The following is an 18,491-nucleotide window of genomic DNA, read 5'->3' on the forward strand; positions in this document are numbered from 1 at the left end:
TCATGGTTAAAATATAATGAATGTTGTTTTGGACAAAACTGTCAGAAATGTAAATATGAACTAGGGCTGTCAATCGATTAAAAAAAATAATCTAATTAATTACATACTCTGTGATTAATTAATCTAAATTAATCGCATATATAATTTTTGTTGTGAAAGTATTTTAAATATTTAAATTCAAATGAATCATTGAATAATCAGCATTAGTGACATTAAAGTTCAAAAAATCTTTTATTATTATTTTCACTGTTCAAATAATTGCCATAATAATCTATGATATGACCTAATATGCTGAGGAAATAAATTAAAAAGTGCTTTGGGAAGAAGTTTTTTTTTCACATACAAGGCATTTCAGGCCAGTTTAGCAAAAATCCACAGCTCCTGGTTCTTCTGGTCCAATCAGAGCAGGGCTGTGTGAGATCTGACTGTCAATCACAGTCTGGTGCAGTCTAGCGCACACTGACGAGCACAAACTTGATGAGAGGGTGCTCGGTGGTAGTGGTGGGGAGGGGCATGAGAGTTGTAAACATTAAAAATTTTGGCTAAATCCCCTCAATCTGCAGCTTTAATAAGTCATTTCATTGTGTATTTCAGGTAACATCAGTACAATTACAGTTGTGTTATTTTGACTGAGTAAAGATAAATCACAACAATAACCCAATTACAGTTCCACTGGAAAACTAAAATTAAAGACATTATTTATGACAATTCATAAAAATGGAGGATATAGCATTTTTATAGCACTCTTATCTCCAAACATATAGTAACAGCACATAGTGACATAGCATAGCACACTGACAAAAAGTGGACAAGCTTTGAAATACTCACCAGCATGATGATCCTTAGATGTATAACTTACATTGGCAGATATGGATGGCGTATTGGCATATATTGGATTCTTGGGCCATGGTTTCTTGACACAGTTCAAGAAGCTCTCATAGACAACTACAGTTTTTAGGAAGTGTGGTTTGTGGTTTTCTCGTGCTTAGCCATTCACACAAAAATGTATGTCACACTGTACACAACATCTTTCAAGACAGGAAGCTCTCTTTTTGAGTTTGGTAAAACATAAGGCCATGCACACTTCCCAGTAAGATAAGAGGCTGTTTATTTCTGTATAAAAGGAACAGTCTGAAGTGAAGGTGTACCCAAGATAGGTGGGCTTTTTGACTAGGTTGAGTGGGCTCCCATTGATTTGGATAGATGTGAAAGGGGTTGGGTTGGGAGTGACACCATGACCTCAGTTTTTTTTTTCTTGTTGACCATACTTAGTTACTTATTAAGTTGGCTGACACTTTTATTCAAAGCAACTTGCACATGTCAATTATTAGAAATTATTAGAAGGGCCACTAAACCAACCTGTCAACACTCCCGTTTTTCCCGGGTTCTCCCGTATTTCAAGGTCATCTCCCGGCACCCTCCCATTTTGTTATTTCTCACGTAATTTGCATGGCCATCAAACTTCATTTTAAAACAATTGATCCATTCATTTTTTCTATTAGTCTGACATCTCCCAGGTTGCCAGATTGTGTATGAAATACACCCTACACATACACATACAAGACACTTAGTTTCAATTTCAATCGTTTTGTCATAGGCTAAAACCTGGCAACCCAAAACCCAAATAAGGAAGCGGGTGCCGACTGCGCAGCCTGAGTCTCGTCGTAAGCAAGCGGGCTAGTTGAATGGCCTACTCCAGAACTAGCTGTTGTGAAATTGTTGGAAATTTAATTGATTAACACATCACATAAACTGTATTGAGTGTTGTTGATACACTGAACTTGTGTCCTCGGGACCAAATCAGACAGCAAGCAGCTTTGGAGTTCTGGAAGTAGTTGAAATATCTCAACTTTAATCTCAATGTGTCAACATAAAACTCGAGATTTTGAGAATAAAGTTGACATATGTTGACTTTAATCTCGACATTTCATCTTGACATATCCATTAAAACTAGTTTGGAGAGAAAGACCGCTCCGAAGTAGGTGCCACTGAGTTCTGACAGTCCGTCTCAGACACAATCAGTTGGCCGACAACTCAACAAAATGCCTTGACCTAACCTAAATGGTTAACAGGGAACAATATCAACATTTTAGAGTGGCCCAGCCAGAGTCCAGACCTCAATCTATCAAAAAATGAGAACAAGGCCATAGTGATGGCAAATAATCGTTCCTGCCTCAAAACCTGAATTGCAGAGAATCATTGTGGATACATGGATAGACTTGGTAGGAATTATAAGAACCATTTTTGAGAGCTGTGAATGCAAATAAAGATGTTTCCATTGATTATTTAAAAAGGGAATGAATCATTTTGGACATGCCATTTTTCATGAAAATGTTGAAAATGTTTATTTTATTGATTCCATGTTTCTACTACATTGTCTTACAAACCTTTAGACATGTGGCAGTATCATTTTCAGACAGAACAAACATATTGCTCAAGAGAATATCAACATTAAATCAATACTTGCAATGTTATGTAATAATTCCTAACTGTATCTGGTGTTGAAACAGAGGTATTGTATTGCTTTGAGTAAAAGAATTATGGTGATTGCATTAGACTTCTTATGTTAATTGCATTAGGATTCTTATAGTAGTCTTTATTATTATTCTAACCAGGATTAATGTAGCTCGAACCACTTAAAGGAGTAGTCCAGTTTTTCACATAGATCTCATTTTGTCAAGGTCACAGAGAACTACTGATACGAAAAGAAACTAAAAAAAGCTGTGCTACCTAGTTTGAGTTAGCAAGCAGCTACAAAACTACACTCTGGGGGGAAGCTCATGTTGACTTTACCACATGTTTAAGTTTCAACATAGTTACAGATTCAAATCATGTTATCATTATTACAGCACAAAGCAAAGTTTACTCCATTATTATGACCGCCGCACAGTGAAGCGGCGGTCATATAGGTTTAGTCAGATTTTTTCGCATGGCCAATTTTCCGTCAAGGATTCCCGTGGCACTGAAAGACCGGGGTGCACGAAACTTGGTGGGCATGTAGCCCCACAAGGATAGCATGGAACCAAATGAAAGGAGGGTAGGGCGGACACAGTTTTCTGTGAATATCTAGGAAAAACCGTAGGGTTTAGGAGGACAACCTTTTTTGTATGTTGGTCTTGAGGGGCCATGTCAACCCATCCCATTACCACTCATTTCATGTATTTCATGACTTTCAATCATGGGTGGCCATATAATAAATTAATTTATGTGTACATTTACAATAAGATGTCAACAAGCAGGGAGATAATGAAGATCAGTAGTTCTACTCAAACTACTTGTGAACGTAGGCTATGGAAGATTGGTCAAATCTAGCAAGTAGGAAAGTGAAAGTAAGACATTCGAAAGGCCAACGAAGGTTAATGTTGCTTTTGATAGTAGCCTACAAGGACTTGCAAAACTGGTGCTCTAAATAGCGATTCTGTTGTCTTTGAAAGGTTCTCTTATTGACACATTGAACTTCAATTTGGATTAACACCTGCTTTTACAAGGCGGAAGTATTTAGGCGCAGAATAGACGTGCGCTTTCACGACGTGAGCATCTTTTTACGCTAAACTCCCTCTTTCCCCTGGATCCTCCCATGAATGCATATGCATTACATGAAACACGCTGCCATTTTCAGCTCCCGCGACAGGCAGTTTGCGCTTTTACATCATTGCGGCCTGTTTGTACATACCTCGCAATGATTTTACACGTACGTTGCGAAACAAATACGCCTGAAGTGGGCGCAAAAGCGTTAGTACATCTGGCCCTGAGAGTGTTAAATGTAAATAATTAATATGTCTAGCTTTGCCATATATTACAGCCTGCAGCCTATATAATAAAAAATGTTTGGACGTTTTGGGAACCATATACAACAGAGCCAAAAGAGAAATATTTTCTCACCCCTCTTCAGTGAAGGGTGTGTTGTCCACCCAGAACCAGGTGGCCTCCTCCTCAGAGTCTGTTAGACCAACCCACCACTTTTCTCCATGTGTTAATATGAAATCCTTCAATGAGAAATACCACTCTTGTGACACACTTAAACAATCAGTTAGATAATGTGGTAACACTTTATTTGAAGGGGTCTACATAAGGGTGACATGTAACCGTCATAAGAATGACATGACACATGTCATGTACATTAATGACACATTATTGATGTTTATGACTGTTGTCATAATGTGTCATTCGGTTTTTGGAATGTCAAGTTGACATTGTTTGGGTGTCATCATTATGACAACTTGACATTAGCCAAGATGACATTATTTGACGGGTCTTTGTCATGACGACTTGACATTAGCCAAGAAAGAAATGCAAGGTGTTTGGCATGATATTGTCATGACAACTTGACATATAACTGTGTTTGGCCTGACTTATCTTCTAGGTTTGTAAAGTGAAGGGCCTGAACAATTGACTGTCATGACACCATTATAATTGTGTCATGAATACTTTCCTTGACCTCAACTACAGTTGTACAGTTTTGACTTGTCATTAAGCTGTCACAAAGAACTATTAAACACCAAAATAGTTTCCTGACAGTGTCATGAATTGTCATGACAACTTGACATAATTGTTTAATTATTACATGAACAAGTTTATATAATTGTGTTTGGCCTGACTTATCTTCTAGGTTTGTGAAGTGATGGGCCTGAACAATTGGCTGTCATGACACCATTATAAATTGGTCATGAATACTTTTCTTGACCTCAACTACAGTGGTACAGTTTTGACTTGTCATTAAGCTGTCACAAAGAACTATTACACACCAAAATAGTTTCCTGACAGTGTCATGAATACTTACCTTTGACCTAAAGTACAGTGAACCATCTGAGATGTTTCAATCTGAGACACAGCTCGGATAAATTAACCCCAAAATAATAAACCAAAGTCCATCTACCCGGGTAGTATGTTTTTTTTTAAGTGGTGAGATCTTGCGCTTATCTGTAGGCTACGATGAAATGAAGAAATGGTGAGTAGAAGCAGTTCGTGTCGCAGGCAAGATGATCATTCGCGCCCTCTGCTCTTCTGCCTCCCGTGTCCAATGGCGAATTTGTCCAATGGAACCAGGGGCGTAGATTTGCGTGGGGACCGAAGGACGTGTCCACACCAATGTCAAATTTTGACTGAAATGTCCCCACCAATATTCAGGTTGAAATGGGGGAAAAAGCGCTCACATGCGCTACACAAAGAGTTAAATCATTTCTCACTTCAGTGCTGCGGATCATCTCGTACAGATCTGGGGTAGCCGTGGCCTACTGGTTAGCACTTCGGACCTGTAACCGGAGGGTTGCCGGTAGGCACGGCTGAAGTGCCCTTGAGCAAGGCACCTAACCCCTCACTGCTCCCCGAGCGCCGCTGTTGATGCAGGCAGCTCACTGCGCCGGGATTAGTGTGTGCCTAACCTCACTGTGTGTACACTGTGTGCTGTGTGTGTTTCACTAATTCACGGATTGGGATAAAAGCAGAGACCAAATTTCCCTCACGGGATCAAAAGAGTATATATACTTATACTTACTTAGATCTTGTAATGTGCAGTAGCCTATAAGGGTAAATCGCGCTGATTTTAAGTTACCTATAATAACTACCAGTGAGCCGCAGTCTCCTGCGCAGCATGCAGCGCTTCAGCTTTACTTCACTACAAGCATGAAGTGCATCCAAATTCACCCATTCTTCTCTGTTGAACTCCTCGAGAAGTACGCTACTCATCAGACATGTGTCACATGAAAGAGCCTTTTCTCAGCTTTTTAAACGGTGCTAGCTAGCCACTGTTTGCTGTGATAAACAGTTTGCGAGAAAAATAACTTCAAGAGATTTAATAATTATTCTCTGCGCCCATCTCCACATCCATTCGTCTCGGTGGAATATCGTAGGCCTACACACTCTTCAAGCAACACATGACAAACCATATATCAACCATATATCATATAAACAGCAGACCTTACCGAACACTAAGGTGTAATGCATTCCCGTGTATCGTTAGCTGTTCCAGAGTAATCCGGTTTTGAGCTGTGCTTACATCGCCTAGATATCTGTAAATATTAGAATTAGAGAATATATACAGGCAGCTCATGGTTAAGAGTTTGTCAATGTAGCCTTAATGATGATTTCTTTTCACAAAATGCCAAGCATGCATGTATTTAAGTGTCTTAAAACTGAGCTGTGCTTAAATGGGCATGATTTCATAACAGACCAAATAGAAAATAAATGTTAAATATAGCCTACATATCTGTAGCCTACATATTAAAATCAGATTAGGTAGGCTACACAGTGTAGTTAGATCAAGTTGGACAGTAGCACATTTTAATCATGGATAGTAGTTGGACAGTAGCACATTTAATAATTTTATATATCTATAGTGGCTGGTGAAAGAGTTGAGTGTTTTGGTTTTTTTTTCGGGGGGGGGGGGGGGGTTAGTGGGTAGTGTCCCCACCAAAGCTCAGACCAAACATATCTATCGATTAATCTGCACTAATTTTTTAATCAGTTATTTTTTCTCAAATGAATTAATCGAAATTAATCAGTTATTTTGACAGCCCTAATATGAACATAAACAAATACACGCCCTTGAATGGAACACTCTCTCAAATTATGCATCCAAACAAAAAAACAACCTGCATAGCAGGGCAACAATTCAATTCAATTACTCTCTCGATACATTTGACCAGATCTGAATATATAACTCATATATTTATGAACTGTAGTAGCTTATTCTTATTTTTAATCTATACATTCACTACATACATTAAACGTCAGCACTAGCATATCACATAGTAACATGGCTTCAACATGGCATGAAATAGCACTTCAAATCATTAAACTCATGTTCAACTCTGATTGGTTTTTAGCTTATGCAGTATCATCAATACATTTCCACACAATGCATTAAACAACTGAGTTACAGCAAAATAAAACTTTTACGTGCTTAACTCATTAAACACATCTATCACGCCATGTCTGCTAGTAACATAAATGACGAACACGTGTAAAACACTCACCAGAGAAAACTCATACAAGTAAGTAAACTCCTTGTCGTAATTTCGGTTATTCCTTCCTTAGAAGTAGGTTTGGTGGGAAAACCCCTTTTAACTAGCTCTTCAATGTTATTTTTAACTTTTCTTCTCAGTTTGAAAAATCTAAATATGGCTTCAGCTTACAATCGTTCTGCTGTCCTTCTGCTGTTTGCGATTTCTGTCTTCTTCTCTAAAAATCAGTGTAGCAGTTTCCCCTCTATGCAGCGCCACCACTCAGTGTTCAGGCCAAACACAGTTATGTCAAATTGTCATGACAATATCATGCCAAGGAAAGTATTCATGACACAATTATAATGGTGTCATGACAATCAATTATTCCGGCCCACCACTTCACAAACCTAGAAGATAAGTCAGGTCAAACACAGTTATATGTCAATTTTGCATTTCTGTCTTGGCTAATGTCAAGTTGTCATGACAGAGACACCCTCAAATAATGTCATCTTGGCTAATGTCAAGTCGTCATGACAATATTGTAAACGGGTTACATTTTCTTGGCTAATGTCAAGTTGTCATGACAAAGACCCGTCAAATAATGTAATTTTGGCTAATGTCAAGTTGTCATAATGATGACACCCAAACAATGTCAACTTGACATTCCAAAAACTGAATGACACATTATGAAAACAGTCATAAACATCAATAATATGTCATTAATGTGCATGACATGTGTCATGTCATTCTTATGACGGTTACATGTCACCCTTGTGTAGACCCCTTCAAATAAAGTGTTACCGATAATGTTTTTGATCATCACAATGTTAACAGTTAAGACTACTCCATGCAACCTCCTCTTGTTGAGAAGGTATATCACTGAATAAAGAGATTTACAAAAAGAAAAAACGTAAGAATTAGGGTTGTCAAAATAACTGATTAATTTCGATTAATTAATTTGATAAAAAATAACTGATTAAAAAAATTAGTGCAAATTAATCGATTCCGTATGACCTTTGACCCCGAGCCGTTCTAGTCAGTAAAAATTAGACTGTAAAATGAAGGAGAGAGAAGAAAACGTGCTGATTGGATCATTGATTGGAACATTTACTCTTTAAAAAATGGCCTGATGGTGATCATAAAAAATAAAGGCATATTAGGTCATATCATAGATTATTATGGCAATTATTTGAACAGTGAAAATAATAATAAAAGAGTTTTTGAACTTTAATGTCACTAATGCTGATTATTCAATGATTCATTTGAATTTAAATATGTAAAATACTTTCACAGCAAAAAATATATATGCGATCAATTGAGATTAATTAATCACAGAGTATGTAATTAATTAGATTATTTTTTTAATCGATTGACAGCCTTAGTAAGAATAAAAAGGACCTATACTGTTATCCCTCTGCTAACATAGGAAGATGATAGTTTTCCATAGCTCTAAACTACTGTTCTGTGAATAGCTTTTCCTCCTCATTCTCAATGATGACAAGGTCTCCACCCAAAGTAATAGTCATCTCTACTCTCAGTCCAGTTCTTCAGATCAAAGGAGAAGTAATACAACTTGCCACTGAAGCTTTTCCAACCATCTACCACTTTTTTCACTGTTTAGCGACAATATGACAAAAAGTCACAACGTATTTTATGAGTTTTTTAATCCTCTTTTATCATCAATCACACCACCAGTAATGACTATAATCATCACCATCATCATTGTCATTTTCACAACCATCACTATCATAGTTTAGTCTGTTCTCCACTCACTTTCACAATGCAGGGCGGTGACCTCTTTGGAGAGACCATCAAGGATTTGCCGCTGCTCTTCCATTAGGTTGTGAGTCTCTTTATAAAAACAGACGATAATGTATTAACAAGTTGACTTGTTACAAAAATGTTTAATTAACTTATCTCAATCTTCGGCCAACCGAAGCAAATCGCTAGCAGCAAGATAAGGCTTATATGTCTATGGTCATAGCCTGGTCATCTCCAGCTGTAAGATCACAACAATCCACAGTGTCGCAAAAGCGTGACTGTGCGCTTGCACCACTGCAACCACATGATTGGCACAACGTTTTCACTTGTTGGCTTTTGGCAGTAGAAGGTGTGGGATAACCATATTAGCGTTACGATCTAATACATTTCTATGGAGGATTCCTTGAGTGCTGTATCTCCTCTGAGAAAGTCTCTGTTTTGAATCAGAACAGGCTATCAAATACTGAATACTGGAGACCGGCGGTTGGGAACCCATGCACTAGACCCTATTCCTACCAACATCCTCCAAGACTTATATCCCACCATCACATCAACAATCACACATATAATTAACACTTCTAATATTTCCAACTGCATTCAAATTGGCTCAGGTATCTCCGCTGCTTAAAAAGCCTTTCTCTATGTTAAACGTAAAACAAAACAAAAAAAACATTGTAGAGTTATCTTGGCTCCTGGTAAAATATATTTGGTATCCCAAAAATGAAGACAAATCATTCAACTTAATAACAGCAACTGCATCACAACGCAGCATTAAGGGTTCTGTTGCAAACAACAGAGCTGTTTCAGTGGAATGGCCATTATTACAGGCTTTTTTATCCTACATTTAATTCCATTAAAATAGTTTTTTCAATTGACAGTTAAAAACATGTTTGCCCTTTTGTCTTTCCTTAGAAAAAGTGGTCCCAACTAGCGGAGAACAATCAGTGTACGTATGTGAATGTTTAATTCTGCATAATAGGTATACTATTTCAGATTAGACATTCAAAAAGTACACAGTCTAAATACATTTTATGTGTCGATTACCATCTCCATTAACCATTTATTTTGTTTTGATAATCCAAGGGATCATATGGATCCGGGCAAAGATGTGGAATCATCTGGCCGATATCTTGTAAAAACAGGCGAGGAATATGTAAATGGAGATCCGAACATAAAGAAATTGACATTTGGTGAGAGAGATCATAGTAAACGGATCAGAACCATCCTGTTGGTTGGGGAGACAAGAACAGGCAAAACCACTCTCATCAACAGCTTGATCAATTATATCCTGAGAATGAAGAGGGAGGAACATGTCTGGTTTGAGATTTCTAATGTCAATGAGGATGATCAGACACCAGTTAAAACAACTTGCATCAGTGTTTATGAGGTCTTCTCTAAAACATCTCCTATTGCCTGGTCCATCATTGACACCCCTGGCTATGGAGACACACGAGGGCCAGAGTATGACAAAAAGATTGCAGAGAATCTTCACACTTTATTCAGGTCCTATGATGGAATCAATTCCATTGATGCAGTTGGCCTAGTGGTGACTGCATGTCAGAGCTGCCTCCATGAGAGGCAGCTCTACAAATTTGATGCAGTTCAGGCCTTATTTGGCAAAAATGTTAAGACAAATATGGTAGTCTTCATCACACATGCAGAAGACAGGGTTCATCAAAATGTTCTCACAGCCATTGAGAAAGCAAACATTCCTAGTAACAGTGGTAGTAGTAGTAACAGTAAAGAATATGGTGATATTGACAGTGCAAAGTGGGAAATGGGGCAAAGAAGCACAGATGACTTTTTGAGGTTTCTGGACACTTTGGAAACACAGGCATCGAAAATGACCGAAGATGTCTTGAGATATCGCTGCAAACTGTCAAAAACAGTCAAAGAACTACAGGATTGCATTCCAAGTTTGGACAGTGAACTGGAAAATCTACAAAACATCCATGAACACATGGAAAGGATAAAAGCAGAAAAGGAGGGTTTTCAATGTGCTTCTGAAGAAAAGGTCCCCATGACAAATGGCTGTTGTGGGGCAAATAATGTACTGTCTTGCACAATCTGTAAGGAAAACTGTCACCTAAACTGTGGCATTAATAACCCCCAAAAATGTAAAGTAATGAAGAACAATAAGTGCACTGTATGTCCACAGAGATATTCTTATTTAGATCATGTCATAGAAACAAATATGTATCCACTAAAGACAAAGGAGGAGAAAGAAAACAATAAACAAAGGAAAAGGGAGTATGACAGGCAATATCAGGAGGAAGAGGAGAGAAAAAAACAAAAGGAGGCTGAACTGACTAAAAATGAGAGTGAACATTTTAAATTGCTGGACAAGGCATACAAGTATGTCATGGAACTGGAGAAAAATGCTTTGATAAGAGACTCTGTCTTCACTCTGCAACATCTGGACTTCTTGATTGAGAGAATGAAGAAGATGGGAAATACTGAAGGAGTGCAAAAACTGGAGGAGCTGAAGAAGATAGATGAACAGAAGGAGAGAGCTTTGGATTATTTTAGAGTTCAAAAATGAAAACCACAGAATATGAAGAACTGGGTAAAATAGCCCCCGGGGTGGATGGATGAACTGACTTCATAATCATTTTCAGCTCATTAAACTGTATGATTTGCAATTATTTTTCGAAGTCCACATTCTCATGTTCCTGGGAGTTCATGTCTTCGGTGGGATATGAAACTAAAACAGCACTAATCAGTCAGATAACAAGAGAGTTGACGACCTTTAATGGGTCTGGTAGTCACAGGCCTGGCTGGAATGTCGGTGCCTTATTTCCATCTAGTTATGACCGATTGACTTTGTTTACTTATTTCATTACGGCAAATTGTAGAAGAATGAGAAAATGCCTACCCATGGAAAATAATGTGATCACTGGAGTTTTTATTTTTTTGTACAATACCATCACTGAACATTCCTGGACTTATTATACTGTATACTTTTATTAAGCATATAGTGAAGCTTTTCTGAGTTTGTGTTCCTAGTCTGTGCATTGTATTTAGATTTTAAAGCCATTGTCATTCATGGGGTTTTGTATATTAACTTGATATGTTATCTTTTTTCCTTCTTTGTTGTCTATCTATGTTTGGGTATTTTGTATATGCAGGTGTACAAAGCTGTTTTTTGGGGGGAGGGTCATTCTATGCTAAATCAACAGATTTGAGACTTGAATTTGCTTCATACTTTGGGACCTATCGTCACTAGTCAAAACCTTATATAAATTTAGTAGGATGTCCAGTCCACATTGGGAGTGTTTTCATCGGGGCAGATGGAGCAACAAGGCATTCCTAGGTTTCTTAATCAGTCATGGGTTTGTTTCTTTTTATGCTTTTATTATTTTTATTCTTATATGTTAAATGAGTGTTGTACGTTGAAAGATTAACCAGAGTCAAATTCTTTGTTTGTTTACGCAAACCTGAAATAAAGCTGATTCTGATTCTGATTGGGTGTAACATCATTTAAACCAATGACAATGACATCTGTTATTCCCTTTAACAGCAGTGAGCGCAACTTCAAACAGCGCATCGGTATTTTGATAGCCAGTGGCGCATTTGAAGGAATTTGCTTTCACACGAGACTGTATGGTAGAGGGTGACAATTTTTCGGGACTCCCGCGGGTCACGGTATTCCCGCGGGTTTCCCGCAGCACGGGAGTAAATTTCACTGTTGGTAATGTGATTGGGACAGGACAGGAAATAATAAACAGGAGCTGGCGGGAAGCCAGAGATTATTAACTTAAAAAAATGACGCTGCAATGCAGTGAGTGCGCCTAAAGACGTGAGGCATTTCGTTTTAGAAAAGAGAACCAATTACAACCCACAAAATGTTTTTTGTTGATTGGTAGCCTATCAGAGCAAGACAAGCAGCTGCCCTGTTCACAATCAATCAGCTTCAGCGATAGGCCCTAAGGCAAAATGGATGCAAAGAAACAGTTACAGGCGAAAGTGTCAGCAAAGGACAGCTCTATTCAATTGCACGAGCTGTCCGGGAAAGCGATTCTCGTTGAGTTTAAGGTGTCATGCAATGTTGGGGCATGGCACCTCAACGATCGCATTCCTCAATATATTTATTGCATAACCCTGGCGGAACACAAAAAATAGTTTTGTTTACTCATTGCAACAACGTTGCAATGCTTCGCTGGTTTAACGTAATGAGAACGGTGCAAACTTAACTGATGGGATGAGATCTAACTATGAAATGATTTAAGCATAGCCTACAGCAAAGTCCTGTAAAATATGTAATTTTAATGTAGCCCAAAATGATCGGCTATTAAAGAAAAGTTAGACAAGGCTTTCTGCCCTTGTATGGTCACCGCACGCTACTGTAGCCTAACAGTCGGATAACTTTAGACATCAACATAGGGAGCGGGACGGGATTCGGGAGTCTTTCTCTCGGGATTTTGCAGGGCAGAATTGTGCGGGCTCGGATGGGACGGGAGTGAAAATTGCTTCCCGTGTCACCCTCTACTGTATGGAACAGTTATTCCACTAAACCATGCTTTAACTCAATAATGTTTGAATGACCTACAGATACCTAGATACCTACAGATACGTAGCCTTGTTAGATCCTTATATCCCCATTTTCCTAACGCACCACCTGCCAGCCCTACTGACTCTCTCTTTATGCCTCTCCCAAATATTAGAGGAATGATATCTTATATTTATAATAGTATGTACACAATTAAAACCCAATGGGTGGGGGACCTGGGGGATGAGATTTCAGACAAACTAATGGGACTAGTCGTTTGGTGACAGAGCTAAGTAAATTTGTGTGTCATCGCATAGCTATGATATGAAATCAAGTTATTTCGGATGATTTGTCCAAGTGGGAGCATATAGAGAATAATAGTGGCCCTAAGATCGACCCCTGGGGAACAAGGACGTTGGTGTTGAGGTACAGTTTCCGATGGTAACAAAGAAGCTCCTTTCTTGTAGATATGATTTTAGCCAGCTGATAACTATGCCTGTAAATCCAACCCAGTGTTCTAGTCTGTGTAGTAAAATATTGTGATCAACAGTGTTAAATGCTGCACTAAGGTCCAGTAGCACTAGGACTGATGTTTCACCTGAATCTGTGTTTAGGCGTATGTCATTGGAAACTTTAATGAGCTGTTTCAGTGCTGTGATTTGCCTGAAAACCAGACTGAAAGTAATCAAATTACCCATTTGATGTTAGGAAGGTGGTTAATTGATTAAAGACTACTTTTTCAATAATTTTGCCAATAAAAGGTGGATTGGATATGGGCCTGTAATTGTTTAGCATGGAAGCATCCAGGTTATTCTTCTTGAGAAGTGGCTTTACAACAGCTGTTTTCAGTGACTTAGGAAAAGTGCCAGGCAGCAGTGATACATTTACAATTTGAAGGACATCCGCTGCTATGAGATGAAAAACAGTTTTGAAGAAATTGGTAGGCAGAGTGTCTAAGACACATGTGGAAGAGCTGAGATTCTGTACCGTTTTTTTAAGTGTTTCGTAGTCTATCAAGCTGAACTCTGACATCAAGTTTAGTTTCCCTCTGTTTGTTGCTGGAAGTTCAGGTTGTTGAATTTGTAATTGAGCAGATATATAAAAGTAGATATGTAGAGCCAACTTCAGTCCATTTACGAAAGGGTTACATAAGAAGAGTTCTTTCTTTACAACTGGCTGTTTTCTCTCAATATAATATTTGTAGGAAAAATGTGACTGTTTAACTCATCAATGCCATTTGAACAAGTAACCTAGCTGCACAAAATAAACAATAGGCGTGCGTGTGACAACGTGGATGGAGCCCTATGCGTAGTAGTACCTCCACCTACTGGTTAGGACTGTAACGTGCAACATTGTATTTCCTTTGGGCAAAGAGTATCATAGAAGCTTACTCTTTGCTTTGGGGTTGTTGGCGATTTGACAGGCTTATTTTTCATGCCACTTAAAGACATGTTAATCTCTCAAAGTACGAAAGTCATTCAAAGCAGGAAATCAGTAGGATATGTGCTTGCTTTTATTGAAAGGCTGTTTAGATCCTCAGCAGGATCCTATCCTTATCTCATAATTTACGAGATAATTATCTCGTAATTATGAGATAATATGTCATAATTATGAGATATTATGTCATAATTATGAGAACCTGATTATTATTATTTTTTTGTGATGTGAATGCAATGCGCCACCGTACACGGCACACTTTTGACACTTAAAATGTCCCACGGCACACTAACATCCTGTGTGAAGAAAAAATAAACATACCATAGCCTAAAATTTCAAATAATACACAGATATGGCCTTATTATGGCTTCTATGCAATAGAACCTGCTCAATAAAACAAGCGCCCTCTGTTTCATTTGTAGGTGACTATATCTAATTTAATTGTTGTTATGAACTGGATATGTGATGATTCTGTGAATACTGGATATGGGGCCCACGTTGTACAATGCCTGCATACCACAAATAGTGCAATCATACAATCAATGAGAGCATGTGGTTATAAATTCTTTGATGCAACAGTTGCTTTTCTGGAACAGTGCGTGACATTTGGGTAATTTTCTGCGGCACACCTGATGATCTTTCACGGCACACTAGTGTGCCCTGGCACAGTGGTTGAAAAACACTGATCTAGACAAGACAAAGTAAGCTTTTATTATCAGAAAAATACACATACATGTACAGATACATATACATCATTCTGCGTTCTGTAATAAACTGTTTGATGAACAACTGAAAGAACAAACGTGACAGAGGAAAATATAGAACTTGACAATACAGTATTATGATTCAAGGTTTTACAGCAGCTGTAGCTTCACAGATATAATGAAACTTGTCGTCACAGAATGCATCCAGCCAGAGTCCTTCCTCTGCATTTGTTCTGACACAGTCCTCTCCCGTTGGTCTCATCCCATTGTTTTTCCAGTCATTAGGCTGATTAGTCATCCAGTACCTGTAAAATATGTCAAATAAAACATCATAAACACATACGCACACATACACTTTCAATTCCAAACTTTGTGATTAATTATTCTAAATTAACTGCATAACCTATTTGTGGTGAGAAGCATTTCATAGGTTGTCCACTGACAGGTTTACGAGTGACAAAGTAAACACGCCAAGGCTAAAATGCATTTAATCAGCGCCAATTTTTAAAAGTTATTTTTCCTTTAATTAATTCATGAAAAGTTAAAAAAATATTAAATATTAAAATATATTATCACCCAGTTATTAGGCACACACAAACAAACACATGTATACATTACATTCTTACTTTAGGCCAAGGTCTGTGTTGTCCACCCAGCACCATGTCCCCTCCTTCTCTGAGTCAGTTAGGCCGATCCAGTAATAGGTCTTTGTATCTCCTGGTGTCTTTTCTTTAAGGAATTCCTAAAGCAAGAAAAGTCTGATTCAGTGTGTATTCGAGTTGGACTACATGCAAGGACATATAGACAGGCAAATTCAAATGATCCATCAATTATATTGTCTTACCCATTCCCCTTTTGTGTCTATGACAACCAAATGCCCCCCCTTGGCCTGGCAGGCATCTCTGCTCTGATTCCAGGTAACATTTTCAGAAGAGAAGAAGTAGCACTTTCCTGTGAAGTTTTTCCATCCAAGGGCACAGCCCATCTCTAAAGCTATTGAGTATAGAAACAGAACATGTCTATTTAATGACACACACACGCAGCAGACACGTAATAAACTTCAGTTCCAAAGCAGAACTAAAATCACTCACATGCACAGGTACAGTAATTTCCCGCTTATAGATGCACTGTCTATTAAACTGCATAACAGTGTTCTATGGCAATTAAAAATACAAAATACGTATTGACCGCTCCCATGTATTAACCACAGTTTATTGAGCAGTACATTATTGTGTACAATTCATGCGATCACCGCTGTCAAACTATCCGTCCCTTGTTGTGGACCTGCTACTCTTAGGTTTTGATTCATTTCAATTAGGGCTGGGACAACGCGTCGACGTAATCGATGACGTCGACGCAAAAAATACGTCGACGCAAAATATGAGCGTCGATTCGTCAAGCATAACTTGTGCTGCTAAATATTTTTAATTTTACACCTTCAGTGTTTTCCATACGTTGACTAATCTGTGGCTGGGCACCACGAAATCAAAACCGGCCACCACACATTGATGTTCTATGTTGTAGGCCTGCTATTTAAATTAAAGATAAGATAAAATAATTTCATTGAGCTGCACTTTTTACTCACACAGCCTTTCCTCGCCCCGCCCGCTCTCTCTCGTAACGAGCCCGCTCTGTGCATTTAACAAAATATTCACGATTGTTGAAGGATTGTTGTTGCCACATAGAAGCACTGCATAGAACACAGTGGGCTACATTGCTATTAAATCCGCTTAGCATCGTGACCATGCTGCGCAAATTTGTTCAAAACCGCTGCATTAAAGTTAAAGTAAACTCTGCTAAGGTCTTATCACAACATAGTACATTGAGGAGACTAAACGAAGTTAAGTTACATTAGGCCATTTATGCATTTATGCAATCAAGCAGTAGCCCTATCTCAAAGCTAACGTTAGAATACTGTTTGGATGTCAAGTTTAGCATGCTTACTTGCAGCTGCTTGTATTACTCATGCAGGGCTCACTTTATTGACTCTGTTTGCAAAATCCCGATGGAAATGGAAAACTGTTTTCAAGACTCAAAAGTGCTTGTCCAAAGGAGAAGTACGAACTGTTATTTGAACTACCTTATGAATTGCATCCACACATGATTCCCACACGAACGTCTTAACCCTCCTGTTATCCTTGGGGTCAATTTGACCCCAAGCAACGTTTAACATCATAAAATATATGGTTCACTTTTTTTTTTTTGCTTCATGTTTCATGACTTTTCCTAAATTGAAGGGTACAACAGAGTTAGCATGAAATTTGTTCAATAATATGTTTTCAATGTCCTGTACAAATATTTTGTACATTGATGTTCCTTGGGGTCAGTTTGACCCCAGCTGTATGAAACATAAGGTACATGAATATTTGACACATTTTGGATATTATTATTTGAATAGTATGGGAACATACTGTTATTATCATTATTACATACACAAGTACTTATTACATATAAGTCATTTTGGCAGGACTCTAAAAGTCAAAAGGGGAAGCAACAGCAAGCCTTTGGGCTGCTGACACTGGATGGGCAATATTGCCAGCCAGGGTTCCAAGGTTCATAAAGGGGTGTGGGGGGGTGGGATTGTTTTGTAGGGCTTTTGATGGTGGTTATCACACTCTTGTTAAGTACCTATCACAAAAAAACTGGGTAACAATATGAATTATAATCATTTTCTGAGGGTTTATTTAGCTGGGGTCAAATTGACCCCAAGGATAAAGAGTGTCGGTAAGATTTTAGGATAACACAAGGGTTAAAATGACAGGCACTCAATTAGACATACACTAGCCTAATGAACTTTATTGAATGCTACCTCTGAATAAGAATACATAACTTTGCACTTGTTTACTTGCACTTCAGTCTTTTATTTTGGAATCTTAAGAGCAATAAACATATATTGCAATGTTAAAGAATTCATGTTTTTCATTCAGATATGTAAATAAACATGTATAAGTTGCTATTAGTGAATTAATGGGGAGATAATCGAATCGAATCGAAATCGAATCGGACTGAAAAAATGAATCGTTAGATTAATCGATGCATCGAAAAAATAATCACTAGATTAATCGTTTAAAAAATAATCGTTTATCCCAGCCCTTATTTCAATTGATTTACGGAGAAGTCCTTATCGATTAGCATAATACCACCATCATCACTTTCATA

General features: G+C 38.1%; 1 protein-coding gene across 1 annotated transcript; it reads right to left on the reverse strand.

Moving 5' to 3' along the window:
* Nucleotides 1-15,474: 15,474 nt before the first annotated feature.
* Nucleotides 15,475-16,317, reverse strand: LOC143127054 (C-type lectin domain family 10 member A-like). The gene is made up of 3 exons (XM_076288355.1): nt 16,177-16,317; nt 15,959-16,074; nt 15,475-15,637 (listed from the first exon to the last, which is right to left on the reverse strand). Exons 1-3 carry the CDS (start codon nt 16,315-16,317, stop codon nt 15,475-15,477), a joined length of 420 nt encoding a protein of 139 aa, XP_076144470.1.
* Nucleotides 16,318-18,491: the final 2,174 nt, after the last annotated feature.

Source organism: Alosa pseudoharengus, unplaced genomic scaffold, assembly GCF_046254945.1.
Source record: "Alosa pseudoharengus isolate Yale_2024_CS ecotype anadromous, Long Island Sound unplaced genomic scaffold, YU_APseudo_1.1 YU_APseudo_1.1_scf_17, whole genome shotgun sequence".
Taxonomy (NCBI): Eukaryota; Metazoa; Chordata; class Actinopteri; order Clupeiformes; family Clupeidae; genus Alosa; species Alosa pseudoharengus.